This window comes from Diplotaxodon limnothrissa, linkage group LG18, assembly GCF_057381915.1.
Source record: "Diplotaxodon limnothrissa isolate DT_005_m linkage group LG18, D_limnothrissa_male_GT1.1, whole genome shotgun sequence".
Taxonomy (NCBI): domain Eukaryota; kingdom Metazoa; phylum Chordata; class Actinopteri; order Cichliformes; family Cichlidae; genus Diplotaxodon; species Diplotaxodon limnothrissa.
Window position 1 is genome coordinate 26,848,573 of NC_140613.1, and position 18,946 is coordinate 26,867,518.

At 39.8% G+C, this 18,946-nt stretch overlaps 1 protein-coding gene across 1 annotated transcript in view; it reads left to right on the plus strand.

Annotated features, from left to right (window-relative positions):
* Positions 1–18,946, plus strand: part of tmtopsa (teleost multiple tissue opsin a) — an 83,429-nt gene that overhangs the window by 50,979 nt on the left and 13,504 nt on the right. Inside the window, exon 3 of the mRNA XM_085377836.1 lies at positions 15,192–15,425. Within this exon, the coding sequence (XP_085233962.1) occupies positions 15,192–15,425 (234 nt within the window). The remainder of the gene's footprint in view (positions 1–15,191; positions 15,426–18,946) is intronic.

Sequence of the window (18,946 nt, forward strand, 5' to 3'; positions counted from 1 at the left end):
AATCAGTCGTCGACGATTTTGATAGTCGATGTAATCGTGACTAGTCGACTAATCGTGGCAGCCCTAATGTCTACTTAGTTACTTAATTGACAAAATCTGTTCAGCAGAATGCACACATATGAATACATATGTAGAGGCAGGTATAATAAAGTTAACTCCACAAAACAGGTATTCTCTATTGTGCATACTGCCATATTTACGTATATGTATTCTAATATAAGTAACCGCAAATAGTAAACTCAAGTAGTAAGCAATGGAAGATAAAAAAAATAGCTTCTTTTTCTTTCTTTTTTTAAAAAAAATTGCATGAAAGCACAGTAACATCTTGGTTAAAAGTAAAGCTTTTGTGTATAATGCCACTGTTAGGAATGGGATTTGTGTTTGTTTGTAAATGTTATCCAAACATGGTACAATACAAACACTTTTTCCTAACATACTACATATCGCGCTGCTTTTTCATTGTCGGCAGCTTAACTGGCAGTGCACTGTTGTTTTCTTATTCTTAACAGTCTGTCTGAATCCATCTTCTAGGTGTGAATTTCTGAGTTTGTTGACTTTGGCCTTTTTATATTCAGTAGTTTGCATGCACACAACAGCTTCTTCTGCTGCTGAGCCCAGCTACAGCGATGCTAACACTTCTAATAATTTAGCATGTTTGTCTTCTCTGATCAAAAACCTTTCGCTCTCTGAGAATTCAACAGAAAGAATTCAACAAGGACATCCCTGATTTTTGGCACACAATACACTGGGCTTCAAAGCCTCAGTGCTAATCATAACACAGATTTACTTTAGAAGATATTCGGTCATACAGCATCAATAGAGAGCACATGCAAGAAGTGAATCAAAATTTGGCAGATGAGTGAAAAGCTCTGATTAGAATGAAATGACTGTGTAAACAGCATTGTTGACTAAACAAAGGGCTTCAGATTGGGATGACTACACAAAAGGCCACATCTTATTTTTTGCATATAGTGTTAATATTTCTGTATTATCATATTATCATTTATATTGATGAGCTTAAGAAAGTTCCTCAACTGACCCAACAAATTACCATGTGTAGCTTACCAACATAGCCAGTATGAGTGTCGTCTAATCTGATCTAATCTTAGAAAAATTATCTCGAGTCTTTTCTTTTCTATTCTTTTTAAATTTTGCTGTAAATTTGCTGCTGTGCTTGGGATCATTGTCCTGTTGTATGACCCAATTTCCTAAGAGAGAAGAGTTCAATTTCCTAAGGCAGACAGACCTTCGTAATTTGTCTACACACATAGTTTGAGATGTTCGAAATTTGTTCACAAAGTATGAACAAATTCAAACATGACAATATGGATGAATCACTCGTTTGTGCAGTGAATGTTCATATGCACAGTTTATGTGCAGCTTTGTAAAGAAGAGGTCTATTGTTCCAGAAGTCTTTGTTCAGACACAATTTCCCTTCTGAACTTTTTAAGACAGAAAAGACTTCCTCCTCGTAACCTTTCCAAACAAGCCATACTTCATACTTAAACACTCTTTATCTAATTGTACTGTCATGAAATTTACCATTTAACATCCAAACTGAGGCCTGTAGATTCTGAAACGTAGCTCTTGCAGTTTCACAGTTCTGATCTCCTTGGAAGACGGGCAGCTGTCCTGAATATTGCCCACTTGTGAATAATCTTTCCCACTGCAGAGTTTCTTCAAATTGTTTGGAAATGGCCTTTCCTGGAGCAATCTCTTCTCAGAGATCATTGTTGATGTATTTCCTTCTTGGCATTGTGTCAACACACACCTGAATCCCCCAGACCAGTAAACTGACAAAACCTCTGCTTTCACGGAGGTGCTCACACTTGCTGATGATCAGTTCATCAAGAGCATTTGATTTTCAGCACCTGGCTGCTACCTACCCTCTTAATTCTTATAGAAACATTTCAGACATTGCGTCGACATTTTGTTCATTTTTGTTAAATAAATACAAATATCACGTGTTGATCACTTGGAGTTATATCTGTCTAATTTTAAATCCTGCTGAGGATCAGATCAGCATTGTTTATTATATCCTGATATGTGAAACCTGAGTATAATAATTCACGAGTGTTTTTTGATCTGTAACCTCTGTGTGAGGTCTGATTAACTGATTAACTACTGCTCTCATTGGTTATAGGTATTGGTCAATCACATCTGATTCACTGTTCACACTGAATGCAAATAACAGTACTCGTTGACTCTATAGATGCTTTAAATAGTATCCACTCAAATGTTACACTTTGGCTTCATAATTGTATCCTGAGATGTCCTGTGTTTGTTGTATTTGAGTTTTAAGTTGATAAGTTAAAAAAAAAAAGGCATAAGGGAAATCATTTGTGCTAAAGTTTTTTTTTTCTTTTTACAAAAATTATTTACAGATGATGAAAGCAAAAAGTTGTTTCATGCGCCCTGCTGTTCCTTTTAGTTAGAAATCTAGCATTAAAATCACAGCTCACTGGCCAGATGATTTATGTGAATAAGCGACAGCCGCCAGGGACGCAAAAGGAGACAGCGCTCCTTCTGCCGTCACAGGGGAAAATTAGCCATGGGATATTTAATTAAGTTGACAAAGGCTGTAAAGATATTCTATCTGGACAAGAATATCTCTCGTTTCTTTCCCACCTGTCTAACTATATGCTGTTAAATATCAATACCATACTGGACCGTTGCCATTAATCTACAGCTCTATTTCCAACTGTCATGATGCTGAGCGAAAAGGAGAGAAGCAAATGTTCTTGTTTCACTGACTGCCTTCTTATATCAACATCATGTTGTCCTTTGTCCGAATCATCTATTATTTTTGAGGCTCGTTATAAAGCTTGTACTTATCAACAATTTGACAAAAGGCTGTAACATTTGGGCCGTCACATGGACTCAAAATATAAATATTAATTCCACTGCTTTGGGGATCGCTGTTTAGCATATGAAACAGTTCTCTGTTGGGGCAGTCAATTTGTCAGTCAGCTTCTTTCAAAAGCCACTCAGCCTTTGATTGCAATCATTCAACACTTACTCTTCATTTCCTCAATTTGCCTGTGATCTCTGGCATTTCATTTATTTAATCAGAGCCAAGACTGAAGCTATAGGGCTTTGGAGCGTGATGTCACGGGGGTGGGCGTGGAAAGGATTTTGGCCCGATCCGCCATTTTGGGGGTCTAAGTAAGGAGCGAAAGCATAGCCATGGTTCGTACTTGCTGTGCGGTCGGCTGCAATGTTCGATCTTACGACCGGCACGGGAATAAGTTTGGATTGTCTTTTTATGCTTTCCCAACCTGGAAGCAACATGAAGGAGCTCATGTATCGGATATTACCAAACGAAGGCGTCTAGCCTGGATAGCAGCCGTGAGACGAGCTGATCTTGTCTTGTCTTTCTGATCTTGAGTTACACTCTTAAAAGCAGTTCACAAGGTTATTATCGTTAACGAAAACTAACGAAATAACGAAAACTAGAAGTGAAAAAACATTTTCGTTAACAGAAATAAAAATAAAAACAAAAAAAGGAAAACTAAATAAAACTGTAATGAGTGTTCACAAAACTAACTAAAATTAACTGAATTTATAGCAAAAATGTGTTTAGTTTTCGTAGATGTGTGTGTGTCATACAATAGTCAAGGGTGAAAATGAAGTTTAGTTTCCAGATTTTTTTCTTGCTGTCTCATTATGCCAGCAGGTGGTCAGTACGTTAGTCGAGTCGTCTGTGTTGCTGATCTGTCCACGCGCAGAATCATGTCAGGAAAAGTCGGGAGAAAGCACCAGAGTCCAATTTGGGATTACTTTGAATATGACTCTGTTTTGGATAAAGCAAGTGTCTTGTAGTGGAAAGAGACAAATTATGAGGGACATTTCTAAAGGGAAAAAAATCCCACAAACCTTAAAGTGCACTTGAAAAGCTCACACAAGAAGGCTAACCTAGCTTACCTTGAGAAGGGAGCACACTCAACCCTCATCCCCAGAAAACAGAAGCTAACCCCAGGCAAGGCAGCGTGATGCATCCCGAGACAACAGGACTGGGATATCTACATAACTGTGTGAGTCAATTGCCTTCAAAAAGTTTATCAATTCACTTGAACCAAAATTACGAACACCCGGTGCTGCAAGAGTTAATAGTCTCATTGGGACCAAGATATACATTTTGTAGTTTCCTGGAATCAATGGTTGTTCATCTGCCTTTATTTATTTATTTAAAGAACCCATAGGTGGGAATGTGAGTTGTCTGTCTCTGCGTGTTAGCCCTGCGACAGACAGGCGACCTGTCCAGGGTGCAGGGTATGGTAGCTGGAATAGCAACATACCCAAGGATAAGCAGAAGAGCATGACTGATATGATGAAACTGGGATTTTGCTACACTTAATTATTGCAAACACAATTAAAACTATAACTGAAACTAATCAAAACTAAACTGAAACAAAGGATTTTGAAAAACAAAAAACTAAACTAAACTAGCAAACAATTGGTAAAAACTAATTAAAACTGATATAAAATTGAAAATCTGAAGTCAAAACTAAATAAAAATAAAAACTAATGAAAATTGCAAAACTATTAAAACCCTGGCAGTTCACATCCTGGCTACCTGGTTAACTTTCACTATGCTGACACATTGGCATATTTGTACTTGGTATTGATTTCCATTTTCCTTCATTAGCTTGGTGATTTATTGTTGTTGTCTCTTTGGACTGAATGTCGTTATGACGATCACTGCCGCTAAACAATAGAAATATGCCTGAACCTTACAAAGGCTAATGATTCGTGCTGCTGTGACACAACCTGGTCATCACTCCTCTTGCTTTGGAATGATCGCTACACTGAGCAGAAGAAAGAAGGTTATTTTTCTATGAAAGTACATCGTGTTCAGTATGTGTTCACTTGTTTTTGTGTTTTTGCCCAGTGGTTTATAATCACATGAGAAGGAACAGGTTCTACCATTCACTCATTTGAAGATCTTTTTGTGAACATGATGTGTGAATGGCTAAATGACAGTAAAGCATTAACTGTCATATATCACAAGTAACAATGTATTCAGCGTGTCTTCCTCACTTCGCACACCGTCTTCATCTTTTTGCATGTGGCACATTGATATTAGAATAGATCTCTTTGCCTACTGATGTCAGTGTGACCCAAAAGAGCGAATATCTTCCGCCACAGAAAAACAGAACATAGCTGAGACTGAAAACAGGTTCTAATGTCAACTAGGGCTGCCACAAACGATTATTTTGATAGTCGACTAGTCACCGATTATTTTTGCGATTAGTCGACTAATCAGATCATGCATCCATTGGACGTAAAACGTACAGCTTATTGCACCAGCATGCATCTGCTCTTATAGAACTATCATTGGCTTACAGCTTTAAGTGTTTAAGGTATGTGCTAACTAAAAATAAAGACAAGATGATAGTTTGTTAAATTTTAATGAAATTTTCAGATTGTTTCGGTGAAGTTTTCCTTGCTATCTAAAATATAACGGGACACCGGAGTATATTCTCCAGCATCTAACACTTCTGATAATCAGTTGTCTGCTTGACGTTTATTCAGCTGTGTAAAAACTATAACTTTTATCTCAGCCAAACCGATTTACTCAGGAACAAATAAAATACTAAAAAAAAAAAGCCAACAATAACATTTTGAAGTTATCTAAGTGACTTATATATGTTTAACCTGAGTAGCGAAAGACAGCGGTGGGTTTGAAAACGATTTTCCGAGAGTTCACGGGTTCTAGTGAGCCTTGCCCCCGGCTAGCTATCGAGCTAGTGGGTAACAGACGTCTCCGAAAACGTCAGAGCGCTTTTGAAAATATGTGGTGTCTTGATAAACTGAGCAGATATTTGAGGTTTACACGGTTACATTCTCGCCTGAAAATATGTTAAAAGTTTATTTTGTGATCCAGAAAGAATAATAAGAGCAATATTAAAACTAACTAGCTGCCGCCATTGTTGGAAACTGAGCAGGGCTGCGCTATGAATTCTGAGACACAGCTTCTTCTTCTTCAGGGTTTAACCGTCATGTCATCCTTTAACGGCAGCTGGCATCCTTGTACATGCAGTGCTGCCATCTTCTGTTTCAATCCATTATTACACTCTTAAATACTACTACTTATTCCTGCGTCTTTTGTGATCTTACAAAGCTTCAAAGGACGCGTCGACTATTAAATCAGTCGTCGACGATTTTGATAGTCGATGTAATCGTGACTAGTCGACTAATCGTGGCAGCCCTAATGTCTACTTAGTTACTTAATTGACAAAATCTGTTCAGCAGAATGCACACATATGAATACATATGTAGAGGCAGGTAGGTATAATAAAGTTAACTCCACAAAACAGGTATTCTCTATTGTGCATACTGCCATATTTACGTATATGTATTCTAATATAAGTAACCGCAAATAGTAAACTCAAGTAGTAAGCAATGGAAGATAAAAAAAATAGCTTCTTTTTCTTTCTTTTTTTTAAAAAAATTGCATGAAAGCACAGTAACATCTTGGTTAAAAGTAAAGCTTTTGTGTATAATGCCACTGTTAGGAATGGGATTTGTGTTTGTTTGTAAATGTTATCCAAACATGGTACAATACAAACACTTTTTCCTAACATACTACATATCGCGCTGCTTTTTCATTGTCGGCAGCTTAACTGGCAGTGCACTGTTGTTTTCTTATTCTTAACAGTCTGTCTGAATCCATCTTCTAGGTGTGAATTTCTGAGTTTGTTGACTTTGGCCTTTTTATATTCAGTAGTTTGCATGCACACAACAGCTTCTTCTGCTGCTGAGCCCAGCTACAGCGATGCCAACACTTCTAATAATTTAGCATGTTTGTCTTCTCTGATCAAAAACCTTTCACTCTCTGAGAATTCAACAGAAAGAATTCAACAAGGACATCCCTGATTTTTGGCACACAATACACTGGGCTTCAAAGCCTCAGTGCTAATCATAACACAGATTTACTTTAGAAGATATTCGGTCATACAGCATCAATAGAGAGCACATGCAAGAAGTGAATCAAAATTTGGCAGATGAGTGAAAAGCTCTGATTAGAATGAAATGACTGTGTAAACAGCATTGTTGACTAAACAAAGGGCTTCAGATTGGGATGACTACACAAAAGGCCACATCTTATTTTTTGCATATAGTGTTAATATTTCTGTATTATCATATTATCATTTATATTGATGAGCTTAAGAAAGTTCCTCAACTGACCCAACAAATTACCATGTGTAGCTTACCAACATAGCCAGTATGAGTGTCGTCTAATCTGATCTAATCTTAGAAAAATTATCTCGAGTCTTTTCTTTTCTTTTCTTTTTAAATTTTGCTGTAAATTTGCTGCTGTGCTTGGGATCATTGTCCTGTTGTATGACCCAATTTCCTAAGAGAGAAGAGTTCAATTTCCTAAGGCAGACAGACCTTCGTAATTTGTCTACACACATAGTTTGAGATGTTCGAAATTTGTTCACAAAGTATGAACAAATTCAAACATGACAATATGGATGAATCACTCGTTTGTGCAGTGAATGTTCATATGCACAGTTTATGTGCAGCTTTGTAAAGAAGAGGTCTATTGTTCCAGAAGTCTTTGTTCAGACACAATTTCCCTTCTGAACTTTTTAAGACAGAAAAGACTTCCTCCTCGTAACCTTTCCAAACAAGCCATACTTCATACTTAAACACTCTTTATCTAATTGTACTGTCATGAAATTTACCATTTAACATCCAAACTGAGGCCTGTAGATTCTGAAACGTAGCTCTTGCAGTTTCACAGTTCTGAGCTCCTTGGAAGACGGGCAGCTGTCCTGAATATTGCCCACTTGTGAATAATCTTTCCCACTGCAGAGTTTCTTCAAATTGTTTGGAAATGGCCTTTCCTGGAGCAATCTCTTCTCAGAGATCATTGTTGATGTATTTCCTTCTTGGCATTGTGTCAACACACACCTGAATCCCCCAGACCAGTAAACTGACAAAACCTCTGCTTTCACGGAGGTGCTCACACTTGCTGATGATCAGTTCATCAAGAGCATTTGATTTTCAGCACCTGGCTGCTACCTACCCTCTTAATTCTTATAGAAACATTTCAGACATTGCGTCGACATTTTGTTCGTTTTTGTTAAATAAATACAAATATCACGTGTTGATCACTTGGAGTTATATCTGTCTAATTTTAAATCCTGCTGAGGATCAGATCAGCATTGTTTATTATATCCTGATATGTGAAACCTGAGTATAATAATTCACGAGTGTTTTTTGATCTGTAACCTCTGTGTGAGGTCTGATTAACTGATTAACTACTGCTCTCATTGGTTATAGGTATTGGTCAATCACATCTGATTCACTGTTCACACTGAATGCAAATAACAGTACTCGTTGACTCTATAGATGCTTTAAATAGTATCCACTCAAATGTTACACTTTGGCTTCATAATTGTATCCTGAGATGTCCTGTGTTTGTTGTATTTGAGTTTTAAGTTGATAAGTTAAAAAAAAAAAGGCATAAGGGAAATCATTTGTGCTAAAGTTTTTTTTTTCTTTTTACAAAAATTATTTACAGATGATGAAAGCAAAAAGTTGTTTCATGCGCCCTGCTGTTCCTTTTAGTTAGAAATCTAGCATTAAAATCACAGCTCACTGGCCAGATGATTTATGTGAATAAGCGACAGCCGCCAGGGACGCAAAAGGAGACAGCGCTCCTTCTGCCGTCACAGGGGAAAATTAGCCATGGGATATTTAATTAAGTTGACAAAGGCTGTAAAGATATTCTATCTGGACAAGAATATCTCTCGTTTCTTTCCCACCTGTCTAACTATATGCTGTTAAATATCAATACCATACTGGACCGTTGCCATTAATCTACAGCTCTATTTCCAACTGTCATGATGCTGAGCGAAAAGGAGAGAAGCAAATGTTCTTGTTTCACTGACTGCCTTCTTATATCAACATCATGTTGTCCTTTGTCCGAATCATCTATTATTTTTGAGGCTCGTTATAAAGCTTGTACTTATCAACAATTTGACAAAAGGCTGTAACATTTGGGCCGTCACATGGACTCAAAATATAAATATTAATTCCACTGCTTTGGGGATCGCTGTTTAGCATATGAAACAGTTCTCTGTTGGGGCAGTCAATTTGTCAGTCAGCTTCTTTCAAAAGCCACTCAGCCTTTGATTGCAATCATTCAACACTTACTCTTCATTTCCTCAATTTGCCTGTGATCTCTGGCATTTCACTTATTTAATCAGAGCCAAGACTGAAGCTATAGGGCTTTGGAGCGTGATGTCACGGGGGTGGGCGTGGAAAGGATTTTGGCCCGATCCGCCATTTTGGGGGTCTAAGTAAGGAGCGAAAGCATAGCCATGGTTCGTACTTGCTGTGCGGTCGGCTGCAATGTTCGATCTTACGACCGGCACGGGAATAAGTTTGGATTGTCTTTTTATGCTTTCCCAACCTGGAAGCAACATGAAGGAGCTCATGTATCGGATATTACCAAACGAAGGCGTCTAGCCTGGATAGCAGCCGTGAGACGAGCTGATATCAAGTTCTGTTACGTCTCCAGATATCAGTTGGTGTGCTCAAGACATTTTCATTCTGGTAAGTTCTAAATATGTTCACATCACACTTTATAGCTGAATAATATCATCGTTGGTGGTCTCAGAAGTTATAGAAATTGCGATCAAACATAGAATGGAGTGACTTGATTGGTTGATGTAAAGACAATAAATGAAATGAGACAGGAAGGACACAAATTGGCGTTAATAATTTACCCGATTATCAATGTGTTAACTTGCATGTACTTTACAATTATGGGCATATAATATGATAACGATATTTTAGCAGTTAAATGATAAATGTGTAACATTAATTATGGTGGGGGGTGGAAAATGGCTATTTCACTCGGTGCACTCCAGCTGACTTACTTTGACGACGTACTCAGAGTTTGGCGGCTTGAAAATAGCCAAATCTTGCACCCAGCCATTTGTAAATTGGATGTGCGCCTCCAGTGACTTGTAATTACGAAACTGGTTCGCTGTGTAAGCGCTTACTCCACAAACAAGATACGTGAAGATATCGGGGTAGGACAGTGGCGGTAAGTCGTCTGGGTCTTTACTCCACTGCCGTATTTCAAATGGGTCCAGATTTGCGATGCACTCTATTTTTTTTCAAGTACCGCTGCTTCGCCTCTGGACGCAATCGGTCTCTATACCGTCCGTTTTCTTTTGAGCTGCTTTTAAGCATGTTTCTTGTCGTCGTCGTTCCAACACAGTGTGTTTGTTTTGATTCGTAGACCCCGAAAATGGAGCTGCGCTCCCACAATGCATTGCGGCGTGACGTCAACTCCAAAGCCCTATTAGCCACCTATTCTGCAGCGCTGACAAAGTGGGAACAGAGTGAAACTACAAGTAAAGCTGAAAAAATGTCCAGGGACCTTAAAAATACACAAGACAAGACAGTAAAAATGCAAAAATGTGTGTGTTCAAGTAAGCAATGTGGCAAAATATGACCTATAACCTTTCCAAATCAAAACTACACAAGCAACAGTTTGACTCTAATGTAAGCACAGCGGCATAAAACAGGTGTGAACGGGTGTGCCTAATAAAATGAACAAGTTTATCATATAACAAGCAGGTTTAAGGCATAAATAAATTATAAATATAAAGTAAATAGAGAGTACTTTGTTTGCAAAGGAAGACTTCAGAACAAAACCATGATAGCTTCTTGTGGCTTAAGTATAATGGGCGTTATTACACTCAAAAAGCAACACAAATACAGACAATGTTATTAAATGATATCAACTGCAAGGCATCAGCTCCAAATCCCAACCAGTCTGTGAGCGTATACAGGCTTCAGGCGTACATGTCTGGGTGTGCTTGTATGCAAGAACAAAGGGAGAGAGAAATGAGCAGCCACAGACCGTCAGAAGTGGGAATGAAACAGTGCAGGTGTAAGTGGACGGGGTTTTAGAGCTAAGTGGAAAAGTTTGGATTCCTGTGAGACTGTTTTTTTATCTCCTTTCAACAAGAGTCAAAATACCAAAGCAGCGATCCATGACTTGTTAGTAAAAGGAAAGATAGACAAGCATACCAAATCTGATGTGAAACCACTTCACAGCGAGAAGAAAAGAAAACACTCAAAAGTTTGATTTAGACGCTAAATCGTTAATCAAAATTGCATTGAAGATACAATATTGAAAATCTAATAGCACAAAGTACTAATGCTCTTTTTCTCTATATGCCATGTCTTTGTTAGTTTTCACTTGATCAGGCTTTGAAAATACTATACTAAGCACTGATAAAAGTAATTAAAAGTACAGGTGTGGCAGTTTGGCAGTTTTGTAAGTAACAAAATAATTAGAAATACCCCAAATTAAAAGCTAATGTTCAACTCTATTTTTAATATATAGCGTCCTGTTTGTTTAAAAGAAAATCAGCCACACAGTGTTTTCCATCATCTTGCAGACCACAACTGTTCAAATCGGCTAGCGACTGGTGCCATATTGAACAGCAGCATTGACGTCTGTCTGCTGCAATAAAAATGCAAAACTTGTTTTCCCTTCTTTTTTTTCTTTTTTTTTTTTTTGGCCTGTCCCGTTTGGCTCTTTTGCCATCAGAATTGTTGTCTAAAGGCAAAGAAAGATGCCCAACGGATTTACTTTACCAAATTGACCATCCCAGCCTTGCCATAATGGTCCATTTGATTCACCTTTTATTGTTTATTTTATTTTCACTTACTGAATATGGGACAGACTTGACTGGGGGAAAGAAGGGGAGAAAGAAAGAGGGAAAGAGAAACAGCTGAGAAGAGGGACGGGGGAGAAGGGCAAAAGACAAAAACCAACAGAATGAGCAGAAAAAGAAAAAAAAAGAAGAAAAAAAGAAAAAAAAAAGCATATATCAATCACCTGGGTCACCTGCTGAGAAAGAAAAAAGAAAACAAGCAGAAGAGAACAAGAGTAATAGAATAAACAACATCACAATGATATATGGGAATATGACAGTAAATACTAAATGTTAAACATTATTGTGCAGCACATAAGATCAACAGAACAGTGTGCTTTGAGGTAGGAGCCAAAAAAAGGGTACAGTTTGTGGGTGTGATCACCCGTGTGTACACCTGGGAGCATGGACGCGTTTGTTTTTTGTTTTTTAAAAGGTTCCTTCATGTAATGATCTGCTAGAGGGTGTGGGGGGGCCACAGCCCCGTCCTCCAGGGCATGAAGCAGGTATGGAGGAGATCAAAACTCCAGACATCCAGAGGCCCCCAGAACACAAGAGACCAAGGAAGACCAACAGAGGGGCAGCCACGCCACTGTCCCAGAAAGAGCTGAGGAGAGTCCCAGATGAGGGCTCACTCAGCAGCCGTGGAGCAGAAGCCAGGGGGAGTTGCAGTGACGCGCCCGTGAGCTCCGCCGGCAGCCAGCCGTGCCTGAGTGACCAAGCCCCAGGCCGAGAGGCCGAGAGGCCGGGGGCACCCCACCTCCGAAGTGGCCGGAGCAAGCCCCAGGCTCCAGGCCCCGATAAGCGGCCGCCAAGGAGTGAGCCGGTGTGTACCTGGACGCCCATCCCCGGACACAAAGAACCACCAACGCACCGATGTCTGAGGGAGTCCGCCACTGGCAGGGGAAGTGGTGGTAGGGGGAGATAGGCCTCCATACCTTGGAGGGCCTGAGATGTCCCCAGAGAGGTGGCGCCTGACACCCAACCTGACATATAGACACAGACATACAGGCACACACATATACAAACATCCATTCCCACCCTCATGCTCTCATATACACTTACTCCACACTCAACCAACGTGGAGACAGACATAAAGAGACGCTGTACACACGATCACACTCCCCAAGCGTACTCTAAGCCCCGGGTCTAGGTACCCTTGCCCCTGGAGGGGGGGAACTGCCCCCAGACCCAGGTGGTGTTACCCTTTTCCCTGCGGTGGGGGGAGGCAGACCGCCCCGACTCCGCAGCAGCAGGAAGGCCCCACACTCCAGACCGCAGTCGGACGGCCAACTCCTCCTAGCCCCCCCGCTCCAGCAGGTCACAGAGAATGGGGGTGAGAGAAGACTCCAAACCTCCCTCCACCCGCTCATTGTAGTGTTGATGCATGTGTGTTCTAAGGTGCATTTAAAACCCAGGAGGGCATGGAGCTACCTGCCAGAGAGCAGCAGGTAAGCGCATGGTCCCTCCTGCTGGCCCTCAATGTCTACGTGTATTTAACATTGAGAGGTGGGCAACGACGCCAGGGGTGGGGTGTACACCCTGATGGTACTTTGGATTCCGTGTATCGTGCCCACCCCCAAGATCCTATATGTATGTGTAATGAGAGTGTGAGTAATGTGAATGTCTAAGTTGTGGGATAAAATTGAGGCAGAGGCAGCCAGAAGGGGACAGGGGGGGGGGGGGGGGGGGGTAGCCTCCTCTGCACCCTGGTGACATACCCCTACTCCAAGGTCCTGCATGTGTGGGTGGTTGTGGTGGAGCGGGAAGAGGGAGGCAGCTGGAGATGGGGAGGGAAGGAAGGGAGGGGCAAGTGACCCCTCCCTGGGGCCAGCTCGTTTGTTTTCCAGCTTGTTTTCCCTTCTTAAAACTATCGACCCATTGTTTCACAAATTACAAAGCCTTTCTTTCAGGGAAATTGTGTTTTCGATGAAGACGGTCCAAACAGGCTTGTGTGAACACAGTTCCCCTTTGCACATTTGCAGCCGTCTCGTGGGGGTAAAGGTAACGAGACTGTCAGTCACTGGCTTGGCTTGATTAGATGTATAAGCACACCTGTCTGGTGAAAGCATACTGTACTTCTATACTGATGTGTATATATGAATACAAATGGCATATGAGCGGCGGCCCAGGGAGTCCACGAGACTGTGAGTTGACAGCCTGCCTGAATAATGCTAATCATGCTTCGCCATATTGTTTAAACCCTCACAGCATACATAAACATGTTCAGGCCGTACACCAAGAATAAAACACTGAGAATCAGCAGCAATGAAATTCATAGTAAAATAATATAGCTGCAAATCTGGAGTGAGGGTTAAAGGATATTAGAGTGATCAGATGTCACAATGGCGACGATGACTGATCACTGGGGTCAGGAAGTTTTGAATGTTTACATCATCTTTTTCTTTTCAATAGTGTGTGTATGTGTGTAAAAACAAAAAAACAAAAAAAAAATCCCAACACTGCTAGAGTCTTTCTTAAAAGAGGCTCCCTGCCAGAGTGCGTCTCCGCCGCCATGAAACTGAGTGACAGTAGCAGACATGTGGCCATCGGGTAGCAAAACAAATCTCGACAGTTTGGGTTTGGGGAGCGCGAAGATGCTTGTCAAGTGCGTGCATGTCCGTGCGGGAGGATGCATTATACTTGCTAGATTCAACCCGATACTTTGATATTTTAACAAACAAAAAACTTCAGTTTATTCAAACTTGATTCTTCTTTGTATTTCATTTATTTATTTTTATAATTTTCAGTTAATGTCTCACCAATGAACTTTCTGAAATCTGAGAAATATGCAAGATTTCTATCAAAGACTTTCATCAGGTCATAAAGATGTAGTCGTAAATGTAGTCAACACTTTCATTTATCTTTGCACAGAAATTACTAATTAACTCAAAGTTATCTGTCAGTTTTAGTAGTGTTTACATATTACAATTTGACATTTTTGGGACATGTGCTGATTGACCTTTTGCAGAAACTCAGACTATCCCCAGGATACAAACCAAGGCAGTCCAAAGAAAAAACAGAATATGCCTCCCAGGCCTTCTTATGCTCACTTATAAGAATGATGCACTTGGTTTATTATTAAGCAGACAACTGTGCAGCTCCCAGCAAAGGGACTCTCTGCTACATAAGTTCAGTTAAACTTATCTCAGGGACTGCTGGCTATAATTATATTAACAAAGAGGCCTAAGAATAGTACTGACCTTCTAATTTAACTCTACGTAAAGACACTGGTAAGTTAATTTTCCCAAAATGTCAATCAATTGCTTTAACTTGCTGAGTGTAATGTTATTACAGATGGGAATGTAGGCTTATGTTACAAAAATGAAACCCAGAAGTAGATGTATTGACTATATAGTGAGCATTTTATCCCCCAGAATCCTCCTCTTCCAACAGCAAAAGGAGGGAAAATGTCCGACCACAATGTCTCATCACAGGAAATCGCCGGCTTATTAAGGTCTTTCTTTTCCACGTCTTTTCTCCCATTGTCTCCAGGTAAGCGGGATCAATGCGTCGATGAGCAGGAAACGTGAGCAGCGCGTGCTATTCATGGTGGTGATTATGGTGATGTGCTACCTAATATGCTGGCTGCCTTATGGCATCATGGCCCTACTGGCCACCTTCGGCCCACCGGGCCTGGTCACACCGGAGGCGAGCATCATCCCCTCAGTCCTTGCCAAAACGAGCACGGTCATCAACCCAGTCATCTACGTCTTCATGAATAAACAGGTAAGAGGAGGGAGGGCTGAGGCTGGGGTCAGTACCTTTTTCTATTTCGCTGTCAAAAAGTGGCAGCCGGAGGTCTTCCTGCCCACTGAGGCGAATGATTATTTCAAGGTGGATTAAAATAATAGAAATTACTCCTTGTTTTCTATTCCTGTCAGGTGAGTCAGTGGCTTCTTGACACTGAATAAACTAAATTATGTACTTGTGTGTGCATGGTGAATAAGAAGGTCTTTGAATCTACCTTTTTTTCTAACATATTTGACGAACTCTGCCAACTCGGCTTGTTCGTCTAAATAAATAACGTCTAAATAAATAATAGACATTGTGATGAGCTAATGAAAACCGAGTGCTTACATGTCTGTTTGTCACGTCAGAGGGGGGTATTTGCAGTGTCGTGCAAGTACCCGTTTTTTCAGGTGTTCGTCATTAAAATTGTAAAAGATCTCATTTAATCTTGGCCCACGCTCACGTGAGGCAATATGATGAGACCCTTTGGGTGTTAACTGGGAGCAATTATTTGGAGCTTGCTGTCTTGGTCTTATTTGCTTTTATACTTTAATTACTGTTAAGTTGCCCGTGAGAAGAATTAATAAAGCTCACCTCAGGAGCCTACAGTGTGTCATATGACCCTCATAGCTCATTTCCTTTTACTGTGTTTTCTATTTGTGCTGCGCTAAAGTTCCAATCGGCTGTAACCTCTTCTATCCCGGCTTACTTTTTGCAAAGCAAGAAGTACATAATGCATGGAGACTACCCAACAAAATAACATTTTTAAACAGTCAATACCTGAGCTGGTCTGCTTCAGTGTGATTGTTCTGGTGTGATTTTGTCAACTTTTTGATGCAATATGAAAAATTTTGTTTTGACCAAAACAATAAATAAACTGTCAGCGATCAGTGGTGTGTGAAATTATAGAAAATCACTTAGTTCTAATGGCATCACTCCAAAGAACAAAAGAAAATTGGGAAATATATTCTAACCTAAATGTGTTTGTTTTTATTTTTATTTTGTTTTATTTAGGATCCGATTACTGAGAGTATAAAAACTGTTGAGAAGCATTCAGGACCGTTACAGTTGTGGTCACATACAGTACATTTGCCAAATTTAAGTGGAAGCAGGAGAGCAAAACTCATAACTATTCATCTGTCAGGAACTGACAGGAATACAGAAACTTTGCCGGTGTCAGCGTGGGCTCTGCTCGTACTTTTTGACTGGAGGGCCAAAGACATAGGGGGAAAGGATGAAAGACAGAAGACACTGAGGACTGAGAAGAGAACCAAAGATCAGAAATGTTTGTTTTCCGTGTGTCAGTGGCCCAACATTCAGAGAATCTCTTCTGATTATAAACTAGCTGTACATATTCAATGATTAAATACTATGGCACACAAAGAAGTTTACATCCAAATAAATAATCAAAGTAAACCTTAAAAGTAGTTTCACATTTGTCATGCAGCTGTTGTTGTTTTGTGTTATTTAATTAAACCCACAGACCAACAGTAAACGCTTATGTTATTGTTGAGTGATGCAGTACTACTTTTTTATCGAGCAGTGTCATCCCGGGCATGACCGAGCTCAGAGCCCAGTGCAATAGTTGAACTGGATCTTAGATTCTTCTTCCTTAAGTGAAACTTTTTGACCAGTAGGAACCAATACTGACACAGTTTACCCCGACGAATGTGACTGGTGGGGATGTTTTTGTCAGCTGATCATTTCTGGGTGCTTGGCTTGGCCTTGTTTGCTGGTGTGTTCTATTGTTTGTGCTAAAATCACACTCAAGTTTTAAATGTTTAATTCATTGGTTGTATAAATGGTTGAGGCATAGAGCTATAGAGACATTCCAAAGCATCGCGATGGCTCACTTGTTCATAGTGTTGGTTAATCTAAATAACAATTTAGTTTTACCTCATTTTAATAAATTGGACACTGACAGATTGATTTGTGTTGCTCTTGGTAGATTACATGAGTCAATACTGAAATTAGCTGATTCTGACAGAGCTGTTTTAATGTGTACATTAATGGCAGGGTTAGTTCCATAAATAGTTGGACTATTTATGAAAACTTTTTGTAGTTTTGCCTCTGCATACCAGTACAGGGGGTTTTAAATCAAATAATTAATTACTAGCTATATTTTTAAAAGACTAACATTTTTGTAGTTTTAGAGTTAAACCTGGCAGTCTTCTTACCAAAGAACATTTGGATTGTTTGACAATCCACTGTGGTGGTGTACAGAGGCAAACTACAACAAACTACCAGCTATGGAACAATACTTTCCACAATCACTGGTGCATTTTTGCATTTGTGGTCTCTCCCTAATTTCCCCCGTTAGGTGAGCGGTCATGTCAAAGTAACATCCACACGAATAGATACGCCAGAATGCCTCGTATTTTTATTCACCTCACATTAGTTATATTTTTACTGTGCTCCCAAAGTTAACTCTAAATTTCAAGTTTACTTTATTCTCCACCTTCCTTATCAGGGTTCTCTCTCAACTCAAGCTCTCTGTGCAAACAATACATTTAAACTCAAGATTTAAGATGTTTTGTTCGTTTCTGAAACATAGTTCATCATCGTGAGCATAAATAGGAGAAGATAAGCGAGACTGTCTCACTGAAGCAGACTGATAAAACTTATTTTTCTTTCTAATCTTTATCATCTCATTCTGGTCTATTAAGTAAAGCTCAATGAAAAGCATTATGCTATGTAAGGCTTTAGCCCTCTCAGGATATCTATGTGCAGTAGATCCTGAGATGTACTATACAAAGAATTATATGCAGTGCAGTATATTGGAGAGCCTTTCAAAGTGCAATACTTTTTCTCAGGCTTAAACTTTCCTTACTGGAAAGTTACTGTGTTACTGCCAAGACTTATTTTACTGTGGAGTTGGAAATCTACTGAAAAAGCATACAAACTCAATATGCTGCTGTCATCTGGAGATACTGCATGCTTCTCCTTACATGTTACATCAGATGCTGAGGCCACCGCCACAGCTAACTGACCTTACAGGGACATTTTAGCCGACACGTCATCAACTTCAACTTCCCCTGGGAGGGAGCCAGTGGGAGAGAATGAAACCAAATGTCCTGTATGTCATTTTCAGTCTTCAATTCCTCCCAGCCCATTACTATGGAAACTGTGAGTTGAGGCGAGTTGAAGACTAAAAATGCTGTACAGATACAAGGATCAGCTGGTTTGTCCCGTCAACGATCAGCTCTGCTCACAGCCGAGACCCCCGGGGTGGTTTAAAAAACAGGGATTATGGGTAAGTTTAATCATCTGTTTATTTTTTAATCACTACTTGAAAATAAACTTGTGAATACTCGTGAATACACTGCTTTATATATAGACCAATCCAAAAATATCTGTATATTGTCACAATTGTCACGTTTTCAAAACTAAAACCTGAGTATGATTTTATTTGACTGACATAAAAATAAAAACTAGGCATTTTTAAAAAGTGAACTAATGACACCAGACTGTGTACTTGGAAAAATATACTAAAACAAAATAAAGATATACAGGAACTG